This window comes from Buteo buteo, chromosome 12, assembly GCF_964188355.1.
Source record: "Buteo buteo chromosome 12, bButBut1.hap1.1, whole genome shotgun sequence".
Classification (NCBI taxonomy): Eukaryota; Metazoa; Chordata; class Aves; order Accipitriformes; family Accipitridae; genus Buteo; species Buteo buteo.
Genome location: NC_134182.1, coordinates 34,995,282 through 35,018,239, shown reverse-complemented (window position 1 = coordinate 35,018,239; position 22,958 = coordinate 34,995,282). Strand labels below are relative to the sequence as shown.

At 36.9% G+C, this 22,958-nt stretch overlaps 1 protein-coding gene across 2 annotated transcripts in view; it reads right to left on the bottom strand.

Moving 5' to 3' along the window:
• Positions 1–392: 392 nt before the first annotated feature.
• The window catches only part of COG2 (component of oligomeric golgi complex 2), a 31,911-nt gene continuing 9,345 nt past the window's right edge, over positions 393–22,958 (bottom strand). For both annotated transcript variants that reach the window (XM_075043310.1, XM_075043311.1), the window contains exons 8-18: positions 22,258–22,382; positions 20,830–20,956; positions 16,853–16,992; positions 13,536–13,597; positions 12,103–12,254; positions 10,464–10,664; positions 9,571–9,643; positions 8,190–8,332; positions 5,768–5,907; positions 2,419–2,599; positions 393–833 (exon numbers count right to left, since the gene is read on the bottom strand). In XM_075043310.1, the coding sequence (XP_074899411.1) occupies positions 732–833; positions 2,419–2,599; positions 5,768–5,907; positions 8,190–8,332; positions 9,571–9,643; positions 10,464–10,664; positions 12,103–12,254; positions 13,536–13,597; positions 16,853–16,992; positions 20,830–20,956; positions 22,258–22,382 (1,446 nt within the window). In that variant the 3' untranslated portion in view covers positions 393–731. The remainder of the gene's footprint in view (positions 834–2,418; positions 2,600–5,767; positions 5,908–8,189; positions 8,333–9,570; positions 9,644–10,463; positions 10,665–12,102; positions 12,255–13,535; positions 13,598–16,852; positions 16,993–20,829; positions 20,957–22,257; positions 22,383–22,958) is intronic.

Sequence of the window (22,958 nt, the reverse complement as noted above, 5' to 3'; positions counted from 1 at the left end):
AACTCTGAGTCAATTCTAGCTTAGTGAGTTAAGTTTTAGTTTGAAGGAAAACAGGTAGCCTGAACGTAACAGCCAGTAGAAGTTAGATACTGATACTAGAAATTATTTTTTAAATTTAAAGTATTTTAAGAGCTTTTCTAATGCTTTTTTTTCCCACGAACAAGGTCCACAAAAAAAAAAAAATATCAGTAAAATGAAAACATTCAAAACCCAAAAAAGAGCTAACTATATCCCATGATGAGGTTAAGTGCAAAGCAGTAACAAGAAATAGCAGATTCCTATCCCTGTAAGCACTTTCTTTATTCCAGAAGAGCTGGAATAAAGTCCCTTTGAAAACTTTTGACAGCCATCAATGAATACATTTGATTTAAAAAACATATGGGACATCAAAAGTTAGGAAGACAATTTATTACATGTTATTTTCATCATATAAGTTCATTCTTCTACATTTTAAGATGTACAACAAAAATAAAAAACCATTTTCTTCCACTTTTATTCTATAGTAGAAAGTTTAGAACTTTTGATTGCTTTCCATATAATGGAAAACGATGGTAAATTCTCAGTCTTTTGGTGAAACAAGCCTATCTTGACAGAAGATGCACTGATTTGTTGCTCGAGATACATTAGGAAGCACTTCATTGCTACTTATTTGGTAAAATAAAGAAGAGTTAAATTCTCTCTCTTTCTTTTAGGGACATTGTTTATCTTCAATCACATGCTTTCAAAAACGTCTAGGATTGTTCTGCTGTAGCCTGATCCTTGGCAGTTAGAACCAGCTCTGTAAGGGCTGAAAAGCTTTTTATGCTGCTTGTTTCCAGTCCCATCTTTCGTATCTAAAAAGACACATAAGAAACATCAGTTTTCTTTAAAACATCAAAAACTCACTAATTATTCTACTTTAAACATTTAGCAAAGCATTTGTGTTGTCCTGCATCAACATGCGGCAAAAAAACACAACTGCATATAGTACACACTATAAAAAAATTTGTATCCAACTTCGCTCAGTTAAGTCTTTCCAGTTAATGTAGTGTCTTGCAGGGAAATATTGAACCATCTTCTAGGCAACTTCTAACTAAAGCCAGTTGGAAGTTTTCCAATGAAACAGAGAGAGAAACTTGGCTGTAACTTTGTTTTCATATGCATTGATTTCAACTGAAATTTTTTCAACCCCCAAATGAGGTTTCTGGGCAAAACTTTAAAGATAAACATGAATACATCCAATAACAGCCAACAGCATGATGATGAAAGCATTTCAATAGGCTGCAAGGGCCTATGGTTCTAGCTTCGAACTTCCTGGGGGATGAAAACAACTCTACAAACAGAGAGGTTGCTACGAGTCATTTCTTACCCAGGAAATCTATTGCTCTGACAATCAGAAAAATATAAACATGAGAAAAGTAAGAGTGCACTGAAGAAGAAAAATCTGGATCTAAATAAAACCATAATGAAATGACTCTGAAAAGGTGTTTGCTGCTGGAACTCTTTGTAATGTTCACATGTACCAAAACAGCTCCTGAACTATTATGAATAATCTATCCCAGTTCAGCTTAAATTCACATCGGAGTGATGTTAGTGCACATAATAGGAATAAAAGAACAAAAGCCCAACCTCAGTCAAAAACTGCCAAATAACAGTTCTTGTTAGTAAGAGTTCTGTACTTCCACCCAAATCTTCTTACTTTGTGGTAGGTCTCAGATATGAGAAAAGCATTTGCTCACATACAGGCTTTATCTATCTGTTATAATGCATCAACAGTTTATAAACAAGACTGATGATAACTGTTTGCAACTAATGATATGGACCTGCACTTGAACATTTGTTTAATTCTATATATAATTTTCAGAAAAAAATGAGTACAAACAGTATGCCTATACAATTTATGTAGCTACTGCACACAGTTCCTGGAATATTTTCTTCTTTTATTTGTTTTGTTATTTAAGGTTTCATATTTGGCACTGAAAGGAACTTACAGTTACGCAGCACAACAAATAAGGCTAACATCTTCAAAGCTCTTGGGAATAGACCCTTGACTATGCAGTAACTCAAGGCTGGAAATACCCAGAGAGAAGGCACACAAAAGCAGGGCCATAAAGACGTTTCCATCAGAGCTAAGGAAGGTCCCTGCCCTCTGATCTGTCCACACAGTGTTTCTTCTTTGTGCTTCTAAGCACCTAAGCAGTACTTGAATTTTGAAACACAAGCTGTGCATGTGTATAAGAAAGGACAGGAAAGCATGCATTGCTCAAGTGGTATCTACAATCACCAAGGCCTCAAGTCATCTCCATTATACAGATGCGAAAAAACAATGCAAACCCCCCCCCAAACCAAAAAAGTAAGTGAAGCTTCCCTTTCCTCCTATATCTCACTCCCTTCCAAAACCAGTAGTAACAGTAAACAAACTTGTTCCTCATAACTTACTTGTTCTCCAAAATACTCAACATCTAGGGCCAGCTGTAGTCGGATTTTGTTATCATCACTCATGCCCCCATTTGTACCAACAGGGTTTGAAGTTGTAGTTCTTCTGGCTTGCTTCAACCTTTTTAGGCTCTCTTCCATTTTCTTAACAGAACTTAGCACATCAGATACAGTTTCATAATACCTAAATTAAGGAAGATTAATGAGAAAGAAAAAAATTACATTGTTACAGAAAAGCCTACTTTGATACACATTAGTACATCACTGGCCCTGAGAAAAATGCTGAACAATGCTGGTAGGAATGGTTTTCCTTGTGAGGAAGCTACTTATGTTTCCATCATTATCAATTAATCAGTATTTCTATCATTAGTTCTAGAGGTCAATCTAAAGATTACTATTCAGTGTTGAAGCCTCCTTCTTATCACAACATTTTTGACCTGCTCAAGATGTTGGAACTCAATAGAGACCAAGGAATGCAATTGCTCAATTTCAAAAAGTCTGAATCAGCCTCTATTTACAACCAATAGAGCGCTAAGCAAAATTTCTTTTACAAGCAGGACAAGAATAACAGCCTGACAGACCAAAAAATACATAGTTTTAGACAAGTTATAGAAGTGTGCATGTATATGAGAGTGTGCAAGTGCACACCAGTCAGAAGTGCCTATTTCTAAAATGAAGAAACTGATCTAAACAGGACTCACAGGAAGCTGGCAGGAAAAGTCAGAAAAACAGTAATGCCAAGTTAGAAATAGTATAGACGGAATAAAACACCACTTCCCACATACTGGGATCCACAATAAAGAAAGCATAGAATCAAACAAGGTAAACAAATCAACTCATCAGCAAAAGTTCCAAAAGCCTTATGGACTGAAATCTCATGCCTAAATGGAAAGGCATAATATCATATAATTAACTAACAGATGCCCAGGACAGCAAGTTGTTAAGAATAGCTAAGAGGAGAAAATAGAGCAACAGTGGGAAATTAGAGGATCCATAATCAAACAATTACTGTAAGAATTAAGGAAGTTGAAAGAATCTTCCCAGTGCTTACTTTTAAAAAGGGAGGCAACAGAAAGCAGGCAAGCTTTTTAAGGGATAATTAGACAGGAATGGCTAAAGAAAAAGTGCTTGCCAGTGCCATGGAAGCCGTTTCAAGATACCATTCTACAAAAAGTAAAAGTGTACCAATAGAAGTCAACCGTGCTCTCTTTTCATATGTTGTGGTACTTCCTAGTACCACTCACTTGTGAAGACTTCCTACTTCTGCTGTACTTTGAAGTTCTTCTGCCATATAAGCAAGTTTAGTCCTCAGAGGTTTTTAAGCAGTTTATGCTCTTTTCTGTTTTTTCCTCATTTGGATGCCAGAAGATATTGTCACAGAAGGCAATTAAATTCATTACTTGCATCTACATTCTCAACAAAGAAACTACAATATTCCTCCATTTAAGAAATTCAGTTTCTTTGCCTCTTTTCTTGTTTAGCAAGGATAAGACATTTTAAAACAAACTGATAAGAATAGTAGCAACAAATTATGAAAACAGAATTCAACAGAAAATTCTAAGAAATTAACAAGTGACCCTGCCGATCTTACCCATGTTTAACCATTACCATTGTGTTTAAGCTAGCACTTCAGTTGGTTTTGGCAATGCTGACATGGAAGGTGAGAAACCACTTTTTTGGGGGAAAAAAAGCTCTGGCTGGATCCAAGGAAATACAGAACAGCTACTTAATTTGCGTGGTATCACCAGATTTACTGAAGCTTTCTTTAAAAGCAAGACTTACTAGACACAGAGAGGTACATAGACTGACAGACAGACAAGAATTCTCTCTAAGATATTTTAGCTCTACAAGCATGCAACTTGACATTCCAGAAATCTTTGGAGTCCTTCAGCAACATTACTTAAACATAACTGCTGTGGGTTAAGAACAAGCTTCTTTTTATGGACTACTAACTGGTTAAGAAAAGAGACACCAAGCTTGAAAAAGCAGGTTTTGTGCAAAACGGAAGTGACCAGTGGAATCCGGACGAGTCTATGCTCAGCCCTGTCCAAAATACTTAAGAATAATTTTAAGGATAGTTGGTGAATATTTGAGTGTCAAAATTGTCTTATAATTTTAAATCTATTCTGAATAACCAAAAAAGTGAGTGCAAAGCGCTGCATATGCATTGGGCATTAGTAAGTACCTGAGAGGTGCCAGAAGTGGAGCAGCAGGGAGGGATAAGGAGGCAAAGGGCAGGCAAGAACTCATGTTCTGACTAGCATTTGAAGCCTCAGTATTATGTGGCTAATTCTCAGAAAACATCAATCCAATGCTCAGCAGCAGCCAACAGACAAGACAATATGCTAAGAATTATCAGGAAAACCATGTAAGGACAGACAGAAATCACAGCATCACACTTTAACCTGCAAGGACTCTTCTGACCATACCATCTATGACCAGAAAGGACAAAGAAAATGAGCAAACAACAACTATAGAGAAGGGAAGAGGAAAGAAACATCAAAATCAGCAAGGGGACTCTTTAGTCTGAAGCAAGATTACAGAGATATAAAAAATTATAGCTGGTGCAAGGAATAAATTGCCCACAATGCAAGAAGTAGGTGGTATCCAGTGAAATCATCTGGAAAAACTTCCAAAAAGTATTGCCTTCTCATGTTACTCAGTTTAACTGTCTGAACTCACAGAACGCAACATCCCACAGCAGTATGAACTTAAAATACAGCTAGACAAACAGACAGAAACAAAATCCAATAACAAACTTAATTCAGATGGATATTCATGCTCAAGAAGTCTTCAAGATGCTAACTAGGAAGCAGAAGATCTTCTAAAGAAGGTATTGCTTTATGACTCCTTATTAAACCATGAAGTTATCTCTTCAGCAGTTAAAAAAAATCCAAAGCTTTTATTTTAAAACCACTAAAAAGTTGGACAATCATTACATACATTAAAAAAGTCAAAGAAAAGCATAACTCAAGTTTCTTGAAAATTCAACCATTGTTCACTGAAAATAACATGAGGTTAAGGTTTTATGTTGATTCTGAAACAAAATGCAAATTTTTAGTTCACTGCTGCATTACTACAGCCAAACAATTTTTCAAATGCCCTATCCACAATGTCACATTTGCAGAGATCTGAGCAGAAGCCAGGTCTCTGGATTCCCTGCCCTGCTTTTCATCTGCTGAATACCTAACACCAGAGTAAATCTGAAGAAATACACCCTGCCAAAAGAGGGGTATATTCTTGGATTTTTACACTTATGCTAATTTATAGTGTTCTGGTTTTTTCCTGTGCCCATTCAACAGGCACTGGAGTTTTTAATTAATGCAAAGAACGTTCTGTATGGTTGTCTTACTTTTGTGTGCTTTCAGAGAGGGCACCTTCCAACCATTGATGAACCATGGGCTGCTTCAATGTATCTTTGTATTCATTCTGTAGTCGGTAGAAGGGCTTAAGAGCGCTATCAACATAAGGTGAAGCTTTAGTTGGCACCTCCTGGTAGATGACAGGGAAACAAGATGGGGAAAAAGAACCATTTACTTACTGAAAGCATCAACACCAAATTCTAGTACATATATAAAATGCCAAGCCTACACCTAAGCAAAGAGATACATACTCCATTCATGACAAATCCACGTAGAGGTCATTGTACATAGGAAAGACACCATCACAAAATCATTCGGTAGTGTTATACAATGTGATATAACATAAAACAAGGTTCAAAATGACCAAAGCTTTTTGAGATGCATGTGCGAGCCAGCCACTCCTATTATCAGAGCATGATACTGAATGCCCTTTCTGCTCATGCTGATTTCAGAGAAAGCTGAGCAGACTCAGCGTCCACAACAGACTATTAGACCTTTTTAAAAATGCCTTCTGTTTTGTACTATACTTCACTAAGCTGAAGACATTGTTCCTTCTGTTCTTATACCATCCTGCTCCCTCAGTATATTTTCCAGGAGAATGCTTTTGGGATAACTAATATCGCCTCAATATCTTCTTCTCAGCTAGTTTTGGTTGCAGAGTGCTTCATCTCTCCAGGGATGACCCATACATAGCTTGGGTGAATCTCGTGCATTGCAAAGCAACGGAACATATCCAGGGTACACACAAAATCTGACACCTGAAATACCTCATTAACCTCTTAGAGTTTCAAATCTTAGAACTTGGCCAAGGAAAAGAGCCTTTGCACATCCAATTCTTGCAAAGACTATCCTCATGCCAAATTCTGAATTCTGGTGAAAAATCAAAGTAATAGAACATAGTAAAAATAAAGTTGCCAGCACTTAACATGACTGTAATGAAGTACCTTCTCTACCCAAGTCGTCTGTCTCCTGTTTATCAGTTCAGGCTTTGCACCACACAAAGCCAGTTAGACTGATGGCCAAGAGAGCAATGCAGTCACACTCATTGAGTACAGAGCTCAAGCTAGCAACTCAACTGACTTGAAGGTGGCCAAGTCCTGCGTCTTTGTTTTGGCACAGTTAGCCCACCATCTGCTTAAACATCCCATGGACAACTGAGAGATTATGGCAGTCCACTGAATCACTATGCAGAGTTTGCTTTCAGGTAACTGAGCTAAGCAGTGTAGGGTTGTTGGGTTTTTCACCCTCCTTGGACTTAGATACTTTGTTCTACTCTTTCCTTAAGTAAAAATATTCTTTGTTAAAGACAGAACAATCTAGTCACTACATAGATGAATTTTATTAGCCTTGAGGTTGTTTCTGCTTTTTAAATACAATTTCTGATTAAGTATGTCCTTAAAACTAAGACAGTGAGAAACCTTAGTAATAAACTGAAGTAATAAACTACTCCCTTAGGAACAACTTCTCTTTCAGCTTACCCTAAATATTTAGCACACAAAGTAAATTTAATACCTTTGAAAGAAGTAGACTTAACAGCTCTATTTTTTTCCATGTAGTTACTGCATTGCTGGTGGCAGCACAGTTTCTTCGTGATAGCCAGGAAAGTGTTTTTGATTTTGGTGAGCCAAGGCAACCCTCACCCCACCCCCAACCAAAACAACCCCACAAACAAGCAGGAAGAGAGAGAGCAAGGGGAGAGGGGTGAATGGGAAAGAACAGCCAAGAACAGTGTTCAAATTAGGCAAGGATGTAGCAGTCTGTGGTTCCTGTTACTCAAATCTTTCTCTGTTGCCTGAATGATACCAAGCTAACTACCAACACAACTCTGCAGACAGACTGGTAAAGGCATGTCACAGTAGTAGAACAAGCCAAGATCAGACAATTGGGTTTGATACTGTATTTCACCATTACTTTTTATTAGTTTCTCAACAAATTACTCTTTTTAGCCATTCTCATCTTGTTCCTTCTGTGCAAGATACTTCTTGAATCAAATCCAAGCTGCTTGCTCACTGGGAAGAAGTTTCTTGACATAGCAGGCAGAAGAGTCATCCTTCCAAAAGAAGCCTGCCACTCAGCAGCACTGCCTCTTATGGTATATGTTATGACACGAGGGCAACACATTTATTCCCATTAACCCTTTTTCTTTTGCACATTAACCGTTCTACTCCTTGCTCTTCCTTCTATCTCAGGCCTGTGCTCTCATCTTTGTTAGCCTACCTAAAATTTTGAAAATATCATTATTTTTTTTCCTTTGCAATGAGGTAATTACCTCATTATCTCATGGTATTTAACAGGGTTCTTGACTGTCAAGCAGATATGGACAGGCATGAAGAACTCATAAATGTACTACCCCGTTAGCATTCTTAGCATAGGCCTTACTGATTTATTTTTTCAGCTGCAACCAGCACTGACCTTGTTGGTTCTCCTATATAGTCTTGGAACTTCCAGTGCACTCTTCAGGTAAGCAAAGGAGGACTCACTGAGATCCTGGATAATCCTGTTATTCAAGGTAGGCACGCAGGCTGATAAAGAAGTCTTTGAGTCTTCCAAGGCTCCTATTGAAGTAAAAATGCTAAAGTTTAAACTGAGCTACCCTGCCCAATCACAACATAAATTATGTGAACTCCACCATCATCGCAATCTCACTCACTATCCTAGATGGCTGCGGGTGTCAAATACAGGATGCTTACTAAATAAATACACACCAGCCATTTATAAAACATCACCAGTAACATTAACCATTCCTTAGCCGGAAAAACTGATGGAGGGACAGAAAGAAAAATAGGGGTCAGGTAACATTCTCCAGGTTCACAGTTTTTTCAGTATTACCAATGTAGCAAGGGGCTCAAATCAAAAGGCTCTGACCTACCAAGGAAACTGTGGTAGTGAAATTCTTTCTCACAGTACCTAAATTCCCTGTAGGAGTGTCTGGAACATGCTCAACTCAAAGCTCTGATTGACAGCAGACTATCTACTGAGCGGGGGATGTGCACAAGCTCCTACCTCTCTTAGGGACTTGGACATCTACCAATAACCCTGATTTAGAGATTTAAGTGGAATTCACAGCACAGAACTTCTGGCTGTACTTGAAGACAGGGACTAGTTCACTCACCCAGCTACATGCCTGGCTTTAGTTACTAAATTAAAATCAGACTCCATGTTTCACATAAAGAATGATCAGACTACAAAAAAAACCCACAAAACAAACCAAAACCAAACAACCAGAAAAAGAGAGGCTAAAATACTTAATTGCTTCTGTCCTCTGAAGTTAAGGTATTTAACTATGAAACTTTGATAACTCTTCTTCTTACATGATTCACCAGGCCAGAGAGAGAAAAACCTTTTTAGAAAAATATTTTAGTTTCAACTGGATAATGGAAAGCCTCTCCTTACTTTTTCCCCATTTCTTTTACAAGTAGGATTTTAAAGGTATGATATGAAACTCCTTGTCTTAGGTCCCCCATTTCCTGGAGAAGCATCCTAATTACTGGACAATGACAAGTTACTTCCAAAAAATCCCACCAAACAAACCCAACCCCTCCCCTAAAAACCCAAAGCACTTCAGACTCACTCAATTGTAATCAAACGTTTTCCAGACTCAACATCTGTTCAAAAGTTTCTATTTAACAATTTAAACCTAAGCAAGCTTCATTAAATAATAAAAACATTAGTATTTTCAAATTTTTCATTGTAAATAATGAAACTGTGTGTAAAAGCTGTTTTTGTTTGGTTAGCAGGCAGAAGGGTTTTGGGAGAAAGGGGAAAGAGACTGAATTCAGCCTCTCAGCTTTACCTGCAATACAAGATACATTCTTGAAGCCAATCATTTCAAGTTTTGGTTTAATCATTTCTAAGATATCAGGAATCTGAACAAAAAAACCCAAGAGATACAGTCATGTTATAAACATATTTTAATTACTTTTCCTACATTCTTTAAGTTTCCAGTGCATCAAAAGACACCTTCAATCTTTTCTACATTTTTACTGCATTTATGGGAAATCAGTACTAGAAGAATATAATATTCACAGGAATTAAGGCCTATGCAATAAATCCCCTATCTTACTATTGCCCTCAGAGGAAATAATTAGAATTAACAAAATATTATCAACCCAGATGCAACTTACAACTTCACAAATTACAGAAATATCATCCTTATTGACCAAAAATACACAGAATTCACCCCTATTGGAAGAAAATTTGGTATCATACATCTCTTTTCCAAGGTTCTGGATCATTAGTAAAGTATAATCATAATGAGAAAACCTTTTTCAACCTCAAAGACTAAAACCAGTAAACATTTAAAAGAGAACATAATATTAAAGCTGAATATTGCACTACACTCCAGAGTTTTTACTAGCAAAGATAAGATTCTGACACAGTGACGCTCTGCAGCAAAAATGAGCAGAAACATTATTTTAGGGGTTAAGTCCAGCAGCTACTGATAAAAACAGTTTAAATACCTGAAGTGGTTTCTCTGTAATCTGCCATTCCAAATAAGCACAGAGTAGACCATTTATTTCAGGTGATATTTTCTATATCAGACTACTCCAGTTTTAGCATTTAAGATAAAAAAATTGCTTTATGGTACATTATTTTAAACAATTTAATGTCCTTAACAAGATGCCAAACAATACTGGCACAAAGATCAACAAAGATTCTTTTGTAAGTAAAGTCACAAGCACAAACCTGATCCTGGAGTTTGTCCAGATCCGCAGCAACATATACCAACTGAGTACTAGATATAGAAGGCAATGGCTGACTTTCTGGAGAAGCCCCATTCCCTTGGTCCTCACTAGGGTTGAGGCTAACAGAAGATTCCTTTCTACCAACTGGCACTGATTTTTTGCTTTCCTTCATATTCTCACTGGAAATGGGCCTTAAAGAAACCTGAAACATGAAATTGAGATGTGAGTGAGCCCTAGCAACAGTGAAGGCAGCTAAAGTTGGACAAACGGCACATAGGACTTGTAAGTTCTCAGCATTAGAATGCCACACTTACAAGGGATATTAGCGTTCCTAAATTACGTTAAAAAAAGATATTTTTAAAACAGTTCTTGGTGCACTAAGGAGTTGGATGATTTGGAGCAAATCTGTCACTATAGTAGAGGGCAGTCCAGTCCTACAGCAATTTTCACCTGTGTGGTATTCAAATGAACTTCTGCACTGGAGGGATGTGCAGGGCCAAAAATTTGATCACTATCTGCTTCACAGAAACGGTTTATTTTCATATGCTGGAATACAAAAACCACAACCGCTCACTGCTGTCAAAAAACCCCTTTCTCCCACCTCCCCTAGCCCTCTGCTGTCAGGCACATGCTTCACTCAACTACTCTGTTTTAACTCCAGTACTTACCAGTACTTTTCATGAGCCAATTTAGCTGACAACTGAGTCTTTGAGTCTTAAGAAAAGGATAAAGACAGATCTTACTGCTGTCTTCAATTACCTAAGGGGCATGTATAGAGAAGAGGGAATCGGACTTTTCCTTGAGGTACAGTGACAGAGTAAGATGCAAGGGACATCGACTGTAGCAAGGGAAATTCTGATCAAATATGAGGTAAAAGTGGTCAGTCATTGAACCAGGGTTCCCAGAGAGGTGTGAAATTGCCATCTTTGGATATACTAAAAATTCAACTTGAAAAGGCTCTGCACAACCTTATCTAAGCTGGCACTCTTTTGAGCAGGAATTGGGACCAGGTGACCTCCAGAAGTCCCTTTAAAACCAAATTATTCTATCATGCTGTCTTCTTATGACACAAGAAACAGGGGGAAACTTGTATGGCTGGCAGCAGGGAGTAGAAGAGCAAAGCACACAACCTCTCCTGCTCAGAAGCAGGGAATCCTTGATGTTGAGTCAGTTGCCCATCAAACTTCCAGTGTTACAGTCTCAACACTGAGCAACTGATCTGGATTAATTTACCCCCTCCCCCCCCTTTTTTTTTTTTTCAGGGTTAGTTTTTACCTGGCTCAGTTTCACAACCTTGTTCACTGTATCAACAAGTAAACACTTACATGAACAGAAAAAAACCCAAAGATTATGGCTACTTCTCTCAGTGGCAGAGGCAGCCTTAAGCCTACATGGAAGTACAGCCTTGGCAACCATCAGACAGTAATACTGCAGCAGCACTGAAATCTGTGGTTAATAACATATTTTGCAGTGATACTTTTTACAAAACACACTCATGAACTGATTGAAAGTGTTCTTGTTAAAGAATGCTAAATTCAGGAAAAAAGCACTTAAAAAGAGGTCACATACTTTTTTTTCAAAAGGTCTCTTATTGATGGACATACCCAATCACCAAAACCATGAGCATGCTGTTCTCTTACCTCACCAACGAACACAGAGTAGCGTGCCAAAATTTGCAGACTAAGTTTCCACAGACGGTGTGCTAATAACGGTAAAAACATTTGATCTGACCAGCACTTCAGAAGACTCGTCCAGACCATGTGAGTGGCCAAAAGACAGTATGAGCTGCCAGCTAGAAACAATCAGACAACAAAGGTCAAGTTCCTAACCACATTTTGAAAAGCTGTAACATCAGTGTAATTGTGTTACCTGAGATTTTTTTTGTAAAAAAAAAAAAAAAAAGTAAAAAAAGAGTATTCCAAAAGACACAATCACAAAGATGGAAAAGAGGATTTATTAAGCATTGTTGGAAACAAACTCTTAAAGTATTAGCTCCTCATTGATTTAGATTTAAAATTCCACTAAGTCTTGCTGTAGCTGTGCAGGCAAAAGCAACAAATGAGAATTTGCCTGCAACAAAGGCAGGAACAGCTTGGCCAAATAATCCACTTCAGGAGATAAAGTTTCTAGCATAATTTTTGGCTGTCTTATGAAGAAGTTGTATTAGACATGCTTGCCAGCCTTAATAGTAATACTGTCTTAGCACTAAACTACTGCTCCTGTCACAGTTATATCTGAGATATCTGCTAGAAATATTTATTTAAAAAACAGTAGGAATACCCATATTTAAACCAAATACTTTTAAAGCAGTTCATGCACTAACATTTTATAGTATACAATCAGAGAGCTAAGAAATGTGTCTGCAAGTTCCAGGCAAACGCCTCGAAGTGGTAGGATTTATGCATTTTGTCTCCATTAGGATTTTTTTCTTCTTGCTCTCTTCAGAGAAAGCACATACCCCGAGACACATATTTATGTGGCTCTTAGCTGCCGCATTCGTAAGTATTTACTCTGTTAACTGAAGTAAGTTTTTCTGATTACAATATACTTCTAATGAATATACCACGTTTTCCCTTCCACTCTAATCCTTCCTGTGCATGCCTCCTCATCTTCTCATAATCAATGTATGTTTTTGGAGGAGACAGCAACACTATAAACCACAGCAAGCCTAAATGCTGCCAACAGAGTGCCATTTTTGCCTCTACATAGCCCTACAACAATTAAGAAAAATATGCCCCAATAACACAGCATAGCCTTTTGCTTGTCACTTATAGGATGCCAAATGCAAGTTTAGTTCCTTCTTGCACTGAGGGGATACTTCCACAAATATGTTAATGGCTGCTGCCAAAAGGGGTGTTTTTAGTAAGTAAAGTGATCACTGAACAGTACTCTCATATTGCCTTCTCTATAAAAATGTATTACACTGTTTAATCAGCTCATCAGAAAACAGAAAGTTCATGTGAACCTATGGGATACATGTTACTAAATACTCAATAGACAGACAGTAACCACTGCTACTTACACCACTGATTCCTTCACAATAGAGAAATTATTTTTTGCAATAGAAGTTTACCTGGTGCTTCCTCTAATGTATCTGAAAGTGCTTCTTCTAAGGCCCCTGCTATTTCTCTGAATCTGAGAGATAGAAAAGTTTTGAATATTACAATTCAACAACTGCTTAAATTGATGCCTAAACACTTTTTCAATCTTTATTTCAATATTATTTCAATGTGCTATCAATGCACATACACAAATTTTAAACATGGGGTTATTTTTGCCCAACATAAATTGGGATATAAACCAGATCAACACTTGGAAGAGAACCTTTGACATTTTACAGGCAGATATGAAGCTTGTAGTTTGGGAAATTATTAGTCACAGTTGCAAACATTATCAAAATGATAGCTCACAGAGTGTCAAGTCTTCAGCTTTTTTGAGGAGTGAAGCTTTTTATTTTGTTACTGGTTTTAAAGTAAAAGTGAACACATTGTCTCATACTTGCTTTAGCTGACCTTCAGATTTGTCATGTGACATGGGAGGCTTCAGCTTTCTACATGTTTGTTAACTTACAGTGGCATAAGGTTCTGCAAACAATTCTGTACCTGATAAAAATCAATAGTTCCTCACAGGATACCTTGACCCCCTTTATAAAAAATTCACCCTTCAAAAAAGTAAAAAAAAAATCCTGTCTCCCCAATTTTTTTGGTATAGCAGCAAAGTTAATATTAAAACCTCTGATACTTTTCCATATTTAAACCATATTGGATAAACAACATAGCATTTCCCTCATCTAAAAATTGTCAAGCATAAGCTGCAAAAAATTCTTCTTTAACCAGGTTTTCCCTCTAAATGGTGAAACAAAGCTATTGTTTTAAGCTCCCCTATAGAAAGTTCTATTGTCATTGGTTTCCCCTTTCTTGTTTTTATGTGCATCATAGTAATTCTGTAACCTTTTCTATTAAACTTACTAATTACAAACCTGTAGGGCTGCTCTTAAAGCCTCTTAATTGTCATTTCCAGATCAGAACAGGGGCACACCTAGCTTTTCTTGTTCACACTCCTAATGGAGTGGATGCACGTTTAGCACCTAAACATATTTTAGAAATATTTGTGAAATGGCTTCAAAGCCTCACTCCTGCATATGCACCACTTTCACTGACAGAGCACTGTCTTTAAGTCTTATGGTGAAAAAGATTAGAGAATGGAATCAGATTTTTAACAATGACATAATTTTTTGCTGAATGTTTCTTACACAGGAAAAAAATTTCCCCAATGTGGGGTTCACTACAGTTCCACTATTAGTTGTACTGACATAACTGAAGGAATGGCAAGGGAAAGAGTTACTGGGGCTGTTTGTGCTAGCACTTCTACAGAAGAAATGCCTGTACATCGATCTGTTCCTCAAAAGATTGTTTGTAAAGGCTTTAGTGAGGGCTGATTGTTCTGGGTAATTTCTGTAATTGAAAAAAGAAAAAACTCTATAGTCTTAACTATAAATGCCATAGTGTAAGATAATATTTCAATAAAAATCCCGTATGACTTAAGGATATTAACATACACCAAAGAAAAAGCTTCCCTGACATATATAATGAATATGTTGCATTATTTTCACAGCTGTGCACTAAAGAATTCATGGGCACTTCCAAAAGTTATCACATTATTCCAACAGATAGGAATAACACGGTGAAAGATGAACCAGCTCCTGTTATCCAACCATTTATTGAAATAGTGCACTATTTAGATTTACAGTAATCTTGGATTAAAGGAAAATTATATTTTTAAAAGTTTTTTTAATCAGTCAGAGTTCAAAATATCTAATGGAAAAGAACATTTTTGAACAGAAAGAATATGGTGAAGCCCCATTTCAATTTTATGAGCATGAGTATCAAGGCTTGATCAAGTGGTCACTTTTCTAAAAGTTGTACTTTCAAACAAAAGGGGCAGACTCACAAATCTATTAACGATACACATCTGTTAAAAGGTTTATAATGGCTGCAGTTTCACGGACACATTTAGTCTATGCACTCAGCTCTGCTACTGTAGCGAGTACTCCCGCCCTTTCCCTTGGGCCAGCACGTGTATTTGTACAGTTAAGTGGTTTGGAGAAATTGATTGGAGTTGAACATCAGCCTTTTTTTGCCCAAGGTAACAGATCCTCATATCAGTTCACTACACAGCTGCAGGACCTGATGTGCAAGCAAGGATGTCAGAGGCTGGGGCTATCATTTTACAAAATGCAGTGAACCACCAAAACACTAAGACCCTGTTCCCAGCTCCGTGCTCCTGTCACTTATCTTATATTAGCTCCAGCACTCATAAGATTCCTGGATAGAACTTTTCAGCAGCAATGTACATTTATCCTGGATTAAAGAAACTGTATAAATGTGGCTATGGTTGTACTGTTATTGCCAGTTCTAGAATTATGCAATAAAAAAGGCCACTAAAGTGATCCAGGTTAAAAATAAACACCAATTTCTCTCCCCTCTCTTTTGGAAATCTAGCTTTTTTTTTTTTTTTTTTTTTTTTTTTTTTGAGAGAGACACGCTCAGAAGGCTGTGGATGACGAGAGATCACACACAGCACACTTAGGACTGTTGATTAAGTCTGCTATGACCTCTTTCTTGCCTTCAGGCTTGCTATCCAGCCCTAAAATCAGATGTGTAGACTACATTTTCTAAAAACATGGGTTTATATTCTATTTTATTCATTAAAATTCTAGCACTACTAGAATTAAAATGGAGCTTTCTTGTGTCTCTCTGCTCTCTTCTAGCTGCAAGATCTGTAAAAGGTAATACTACAGGTACATAAGACCTGCTGGAAAAGTAAGCTAAAACTTATTACTTAGTTCCTCAAGAAAAGGGCAATCTTTGGGAAGGCAATGCTCCAAGACCCAGCACTTTACAGAGTACATCCTGTGAGACAAAAAGGATGTCAGAAACATGGCTAGATCTGGAAAAGTTACATGTTGTCATGTCCTTTAATTCTGTGTTTCCAGGAAGAAAGAGTTCTTCCCTCATAGTAAGTATTCCTCTGGATTTGCACAAGTGGCATTCTTCAACATACAGTTTAGTTCCAGGGACACTGGAGAAAAAGAATTTGAAACAAGACTTCAAGACTTGCCTAGATCTGTTCCTGAAAGTCTTATGAGTAGCATATCAAATTCAGTGTAACTACAACACAGTACATATTGAAGAGCTGTGATTTTTCTAAATTGTTGAGAGATATACAAAACAGTTACTTGACTTCATAATTAAATTCTTAGTTTGACTTCTACTATGATTTGTTGACAAGTGAAACTGAACAACGAGGAGATCCGACCCTAAGCCAGATCATCTCGCTGTGACTGAATTCTACTTTTGAAAGAGTGAACAAAAAAAAATGCATACTAACCTTATTTGAAAATATACAGGCAAATTCCATTTGTTGTTAAAGCTATGGTAAGAAGGATGAGATCTTAACCGTTTCACACTGGCTTGGGAGCCACACTGTCGTTCAAATTTCCGTACAAAATCCATACTAGTAGTGTACTTCTGCAGAAAGAGAATGAGCATTCCGATCATGCACAGGGTCCCAGCAAACAAGGAAGGCCACCACCCATTCAGCAGAACTCTTGTATCATGCTACAGTTAAGCTTGAGGTTCAGAATGGGCTGACTCTGCCCCCATCATCTAATCATACAAGGCTAAAATCCTGGATTGCAGTGAAACCAAAACCAATTAACTAGTAGGTGTTACTCTGATAAGAAAAGCTAGTGCAAGACACTTCTAAAAAGCATAAAATTGTCCAAGTACTCTGAACAAGCAGAACTGATCAGAGACATGCATCAGTATTTCTGAGCTGAATCACTGTGGTGGAACAACAGTGCTGCACAGCACTAAGAACAGTCAGTCGCAGGAGATACAGGTATTCAACAAACAGAAGTAATCAGGAACAAAACCCAGAAATACACATAGCCAAACACACACAAGAATGAAAGCATGGTATTTTTTTCTGTTATAGAGGGCCTGTATTACAGGAATTTTTAGAACTCTTTCTCTAAAAATATGTTTTGCAAATACAAAATATTTGCAGAAGAACTTTAAACAGTTTCAGATAAACTAACTTTACCCAGTGTATACTTCTAATAAGATGTTTACAAATAGCATTAAGTCAGTTGCAAGCAAAGAGAAATTACATTAATCCTCAAATACACAGAAGGCTTACTCTCAACAGTAACTTATCAACACCCTGAAAATAATGAAATAATAAATTAAATCATACACAAAGCAGAAAGCCAAACACTTGAGTGAAAACCAGAAGCAAAATAGTGCATTAAAATGTTATTTTACACAAAACAGACCTTGCTAACAGAACACAAAAGTTACGTAAATCAATTTAAAATCAAAATACAGCTACAGTTAAAATCTACCTCTGTGCAATGAAAAACGGTTTGGCTTACGTGCAAGTTTCTTCTATTAAAAAAAAAAAAAAAACAGCCATAAAACCTATCATACATGCTCATTAAGACACTGCTGAAATAATGAAATAAGCCTGACTGAATCTCTCAGTGCTTCTGACTTCACTGAGGCAAGAGCAGCAGCTAGGCTGTAGCAACAAGGCTTTTACCATGATCCAGAGCACTACGCGAGTGATGTGATTTTGCCTCTTAAGAAGCAGTAAAACATTCTCAGGAGAAGCCCCTGAGTTGCTGCTTACAGGTTCTGCTCTCAGAAACTCTGACATGGGCATACTTTTGTGTTGTGTATCTCAGTAAGTTCAAGACTTTCTGTTAAATGTATAATTACAGCATATTTTTCTTGTGACATGGCAGTTCCAGTGTGTCAAGGCAGTATTCTGGAAATTGCACGCAAAAGCTTTTAGGTAACTACTTTTCTCCCGACTTGGCTGTATTTATAACACAATGGAACCGTAAAAGGTATGGGAGTTAAATCCAGAATGAATGACAGATTAGTGCTCTTTCAGGCCTCCTTTCTTAGATAATACACCCAGCACTGTGCAAAGGCAAACAAGCTGTTAATGCTCTGCTACCTGAAGTATTAGTCAGAGATATAAACCAAACACTCTGAGAGGACCTACCACTCTCAGAATAGAAGACAACTCAAGAGATGTTTATCTAGTTATCAATAACATTATATCTAAGAGAGGGAACTAACTGCAAGATTGGTTGCCATTGGATTGACTGCACAAAGTTATTGAAGAGAAGCTAAAAAATGGGAAACAAAATGGAGCTATTTTCAGAGGAATCTAAACTTAAAAAATCTCAAATGAATGTTTAGGAATAAAAGAAGTACTTTTTTCAAATACCTGTAAATCTACAAATCTGACTCAGAAATAAGGGCATGACAACCTGAAACAATTTAAAAAAAACTCTGTACAAGTAGTTATTTTAACATACATGCTTAACACTGCCAGTCTGATTTTCACAGGACTTAAAAAAATATTTTTCCATTCCCCTGCTCTACATCTAAAAACCTCCTAACAGATAATACTGCATATCCAAACTTTTCAGCATTAAACCTCTACATATATACATATGCAAACAAACCTGGCGAAAAAGACTTTTCTGCATTTCTATGAACCTAGAAAACAGAGATAGAAGATTAGTGTCTAAAATCTGTGGTCTGTTACTTGGGTTATCAGCAGTGCAGAAACAATTTTAAAGGGTTTTTTTTACCCCCTCTTAATTCAGAGCTATTTGTCTTTAGATAGACATAACAGCATTTTTACACTTGGCATTTCAACTTCTTATTGATTTTTAGATAAAGTATTTTAATGACTTAGACTCTGAGTCACTTAGGCAGTCAAAAGCAGTCTGGAAAGTACTTTAGACTTACTACATGATTTACTTGAAAGTCATGGGGGGTGTTGGGTTTTTATGTTGATTTTGTTGTGTTTTGTTTTTTTTTTTAAATAAACACAATGTCACTGTTGGTCAATATCAGCTTAATATAAGATGACAGCCTTTTAAAAATAATTCATTTAAAACAGCAAACCCAGCTCTTCTGAAGATAAAATACATTCTTGTGTAAACCAAGCAGCACAGGCGACAAAAGCCCAGCACAGCTCACAATTTGCAGTATGCAGGGCATTAGGTGAAAACTTCAAGAGTGACTGAAACTTTATGGGAAACTAAGTATTCTCACCAGGGTGGGCAAACACCTTATAGTGTCATTTGCACGGCATTACCATAACTTTCTTCAACATCCATTTCATTTGCTTCTTATTCAGAGCCAGCCCTGCAAACGTTCACTGTAATGCCTGCCTGCCTTCAATTATTCAATGTATCTGTATGAGGGAGATCTTAAATTCCAAGAAAAATGTAAGTATTTAGTAAAAGCAGTTTTGCATGAACACCAGAAGAATCGTTTGCCTTATAAACCTCCACCACCAATCTAATATTTCCCTAAGTCATCTGTCCTGATCTGCCTACTATGCCTTCCTTCAGACAATTTATCACTGCCTGCCATCTCCATCTTGAAAATAAAAGGTTTCACATGAATCATAAGTCAAGCTGCAAGGAAAAAAAAATATATCCAAATATTTCAGCAATCATGGTTAAATACAGAGACAGGACATGAAGAAAAGCAGAAAGCTTGTATTTTCTATTTGTGACATGCTAATACAGTTCTGCCAGAGCCAATCTTCATACTAGAGCAAGAAATAGGTTTCAACATTTGTAAAAGATGATCTATTAAAGGCAGAGCAGCACTGCCCATGATGAAAATACAAGAGTGACAAGTACTTTAAATTCATTTTATAATGTAAGCTTGCTTCATAATTGGTTGTGATATCAGAGAAAATGCTTCTTTTATGTTCTAAACCATACTACACTGCCTCCAAGTATTTTTATTTCTTTTAGTTGACTTGTGTTTCTAATCACAACATAATCTGCAATTCTGAAAGAGAGCAAAAGCTAAAACAAGCAAGTGAAACAAAGAATTTTTTTAACCTTCCCATAGTATAGAGCAAGTTGTAACACAGGTATTTAATTAACATGAGAGCCCTTGCTATACAGAGGTGCTAGTCTTGGGCAAACACTGGAGTAGTCCACTCCCACCTTCACTTATGTTGTAATTCTACAACTAAGAACGAACATCTACTCCTAAAACAAATACTAAGGCCAAATTCACATGACTAAATGGCTTCCAATAACTTCTGTATGAGCCTTCCTGACAAACTTGAGGGGAGAATTAATTCCTATATAAATTAAATCAAGTGGTTTGAGATAACCTCCTTTTCCAAGCCATGCAACAACATGACTTCACACAAAAGCAGCAGGGGAAAAAAAAAAGGTAGAGAACATGACTCATTCAATTCTTGTGTGTGTGTCAAAGGAATCACAAATGGAAATAATTAAAATTAATTACCTCATGAAACACATCTGGGTTTCCAGGGTTAAACAGCGATGGCAATTTCTCTTCTAAACCATGTACTATTTCTGGCCACACTGAATTCACTAAGAAATCATATCCAGGAACAATATCTGCTTTTTCACTGAAATGAAATTGCAATTATTCCATGGTTATATTTTACCACCAGGCTTCTATTTGGAGGTAGGGATAACTAAAAACACCTGCACTGTATTAGACAAAACATAATTAAGTTTTTTTTACATAGGTATGCTGATTCCCTTAAACTATTCTTCCTTCGAGGTTTGTTATCTGATCCCACAGTCTCATCAAATGCAAGGTATTTTTTATAACTCTCAGTGTTTTAAAATTTTATCAGTTATATATTTTGCAAGTGTGTTCTGGAAAATGAGTATATTTCAGCTGAGAACTTCTATTCTTACTTGTATATTTCAAGTTTTAACAGCTCCACACTTCAAAGAGGTACTAAGTAGGAGTAATGTGACTAATGCAATGAAAAGAAGCAGAACTTTTTCATAACTGTTCCAAGCTGTATTTATACATGATATTGTGGTTCGAAGCAAAAGATTAAAAGCTACCTTGATTATGAAAATTTATAAATTGAGAGTAGAAGAGATACAAGCATTTAATTCCAGTTCAGTACACCACAGTACAAAGTAGAAACATTCCATTATTAAGAAGAAAGATTAAAACTTGCTGAGGGATTAAAAGAATTGAAATGTTAGTAAAACTTAGGAGTCATAAAAAGCTCAGCAATGGATGACTAATTAGAAAAGTAATTCTGCAGTCCCTAGGGGCTACATCCACAGTTCTGCTAATTACAGCAGTCTACTACATTAACCAACCTGCAAACAGATGAATAAATGGATACAATTCAGTAGACCTGAATTATTTAAACTTCAAAACAGGCAATTTAATTGCATAAGGAATTAAGCACTTTTGGAGAAGACAGTGGAAGCACAAATCAATTAAACCTGTAGCTCCAGTACATGCAATAAATCAGTCAAACCTCTGGGGATCATCCCCACTTTTCTGATGTGCACTGACAACCCAATAACTTTTGAGCTTATATTTTTTAATAGCATTATTATGCCCTTCTCCTTACATGAAATATACAATCATATTTCATGGATTCAAAAAACCAAGGTATAAGACACATTGTATTATGAACAGTACTCAATTCTATTACTGAAATACAGGATTGTCTTTCCCTCTTCTGAAGGTCTGGACTGCAGCACCAAGGAAGTTTGTTCACTGTTGTTTTGAAAAACAGAGACATGAGAGAGAAATCAAACTTGACTATGAATCTTCAGGAAAGGCCCGATAAGTTGTTTGCGCATGGAAGCTAATTATGCAAAGCATTTCAAAAGTATACGATACTTGCTCTAACTTTAGCGCAACTGAAAGAAACCCCAAGATATTTACCTTGAAATAGCTCCCCCTGTTACTTCACGCAAGAGACGGCAATGATGAGGAACAAACTCCAATAATTTATTGTACATAGCCTGAAGACCATTAGGATGAGATTGAACGTACTGTTCCACAATCACCTGCCAGGAAGAGTTCAACATTAAATGTCAGAAAAGTGAATATAAAATACTGTAATGCAAGACTCACTCAAAACTCCTAACACTATAATCCCAAATATTGGGAGAGTCAGTATATTACTTTTTTTTTTAATATTACAGTTTCCAATTATAACTTGCCAGCTTGAATTATTACTTCCTTTAATGTAGCACTCTAACTGACAAGACTGGCCCTAAGAACGGGAATGAGCTCCTTCCTTCTAAATGTTAGCCACCATGTCTGGCTCCCCACACAGTGCACACATTGCTGTCACCTGAAGCAGTCTGTGAAGTTAAACAGGTGACTGGCAAAAGCTAATGAAACCTCAAAATAAACTAAAAAATTTCTTCTCAATGGAGAGGTTGTTGGTCCAACCCCAAATGCAGGTAAGCCAATAGCCAAGAATCTTCCATGACAATGCTAAGCCTTTAACGCAGCTAGGAAAGCAGTTTGTCCAGACAGTACCTCATATTCAGTGAAAAGGGATAATCTCTGCCATAAAGAGAAAGCAGACAGTAGTTGGACAACACAGGAAAAGAACAATAGCTTGTATTTCTTGG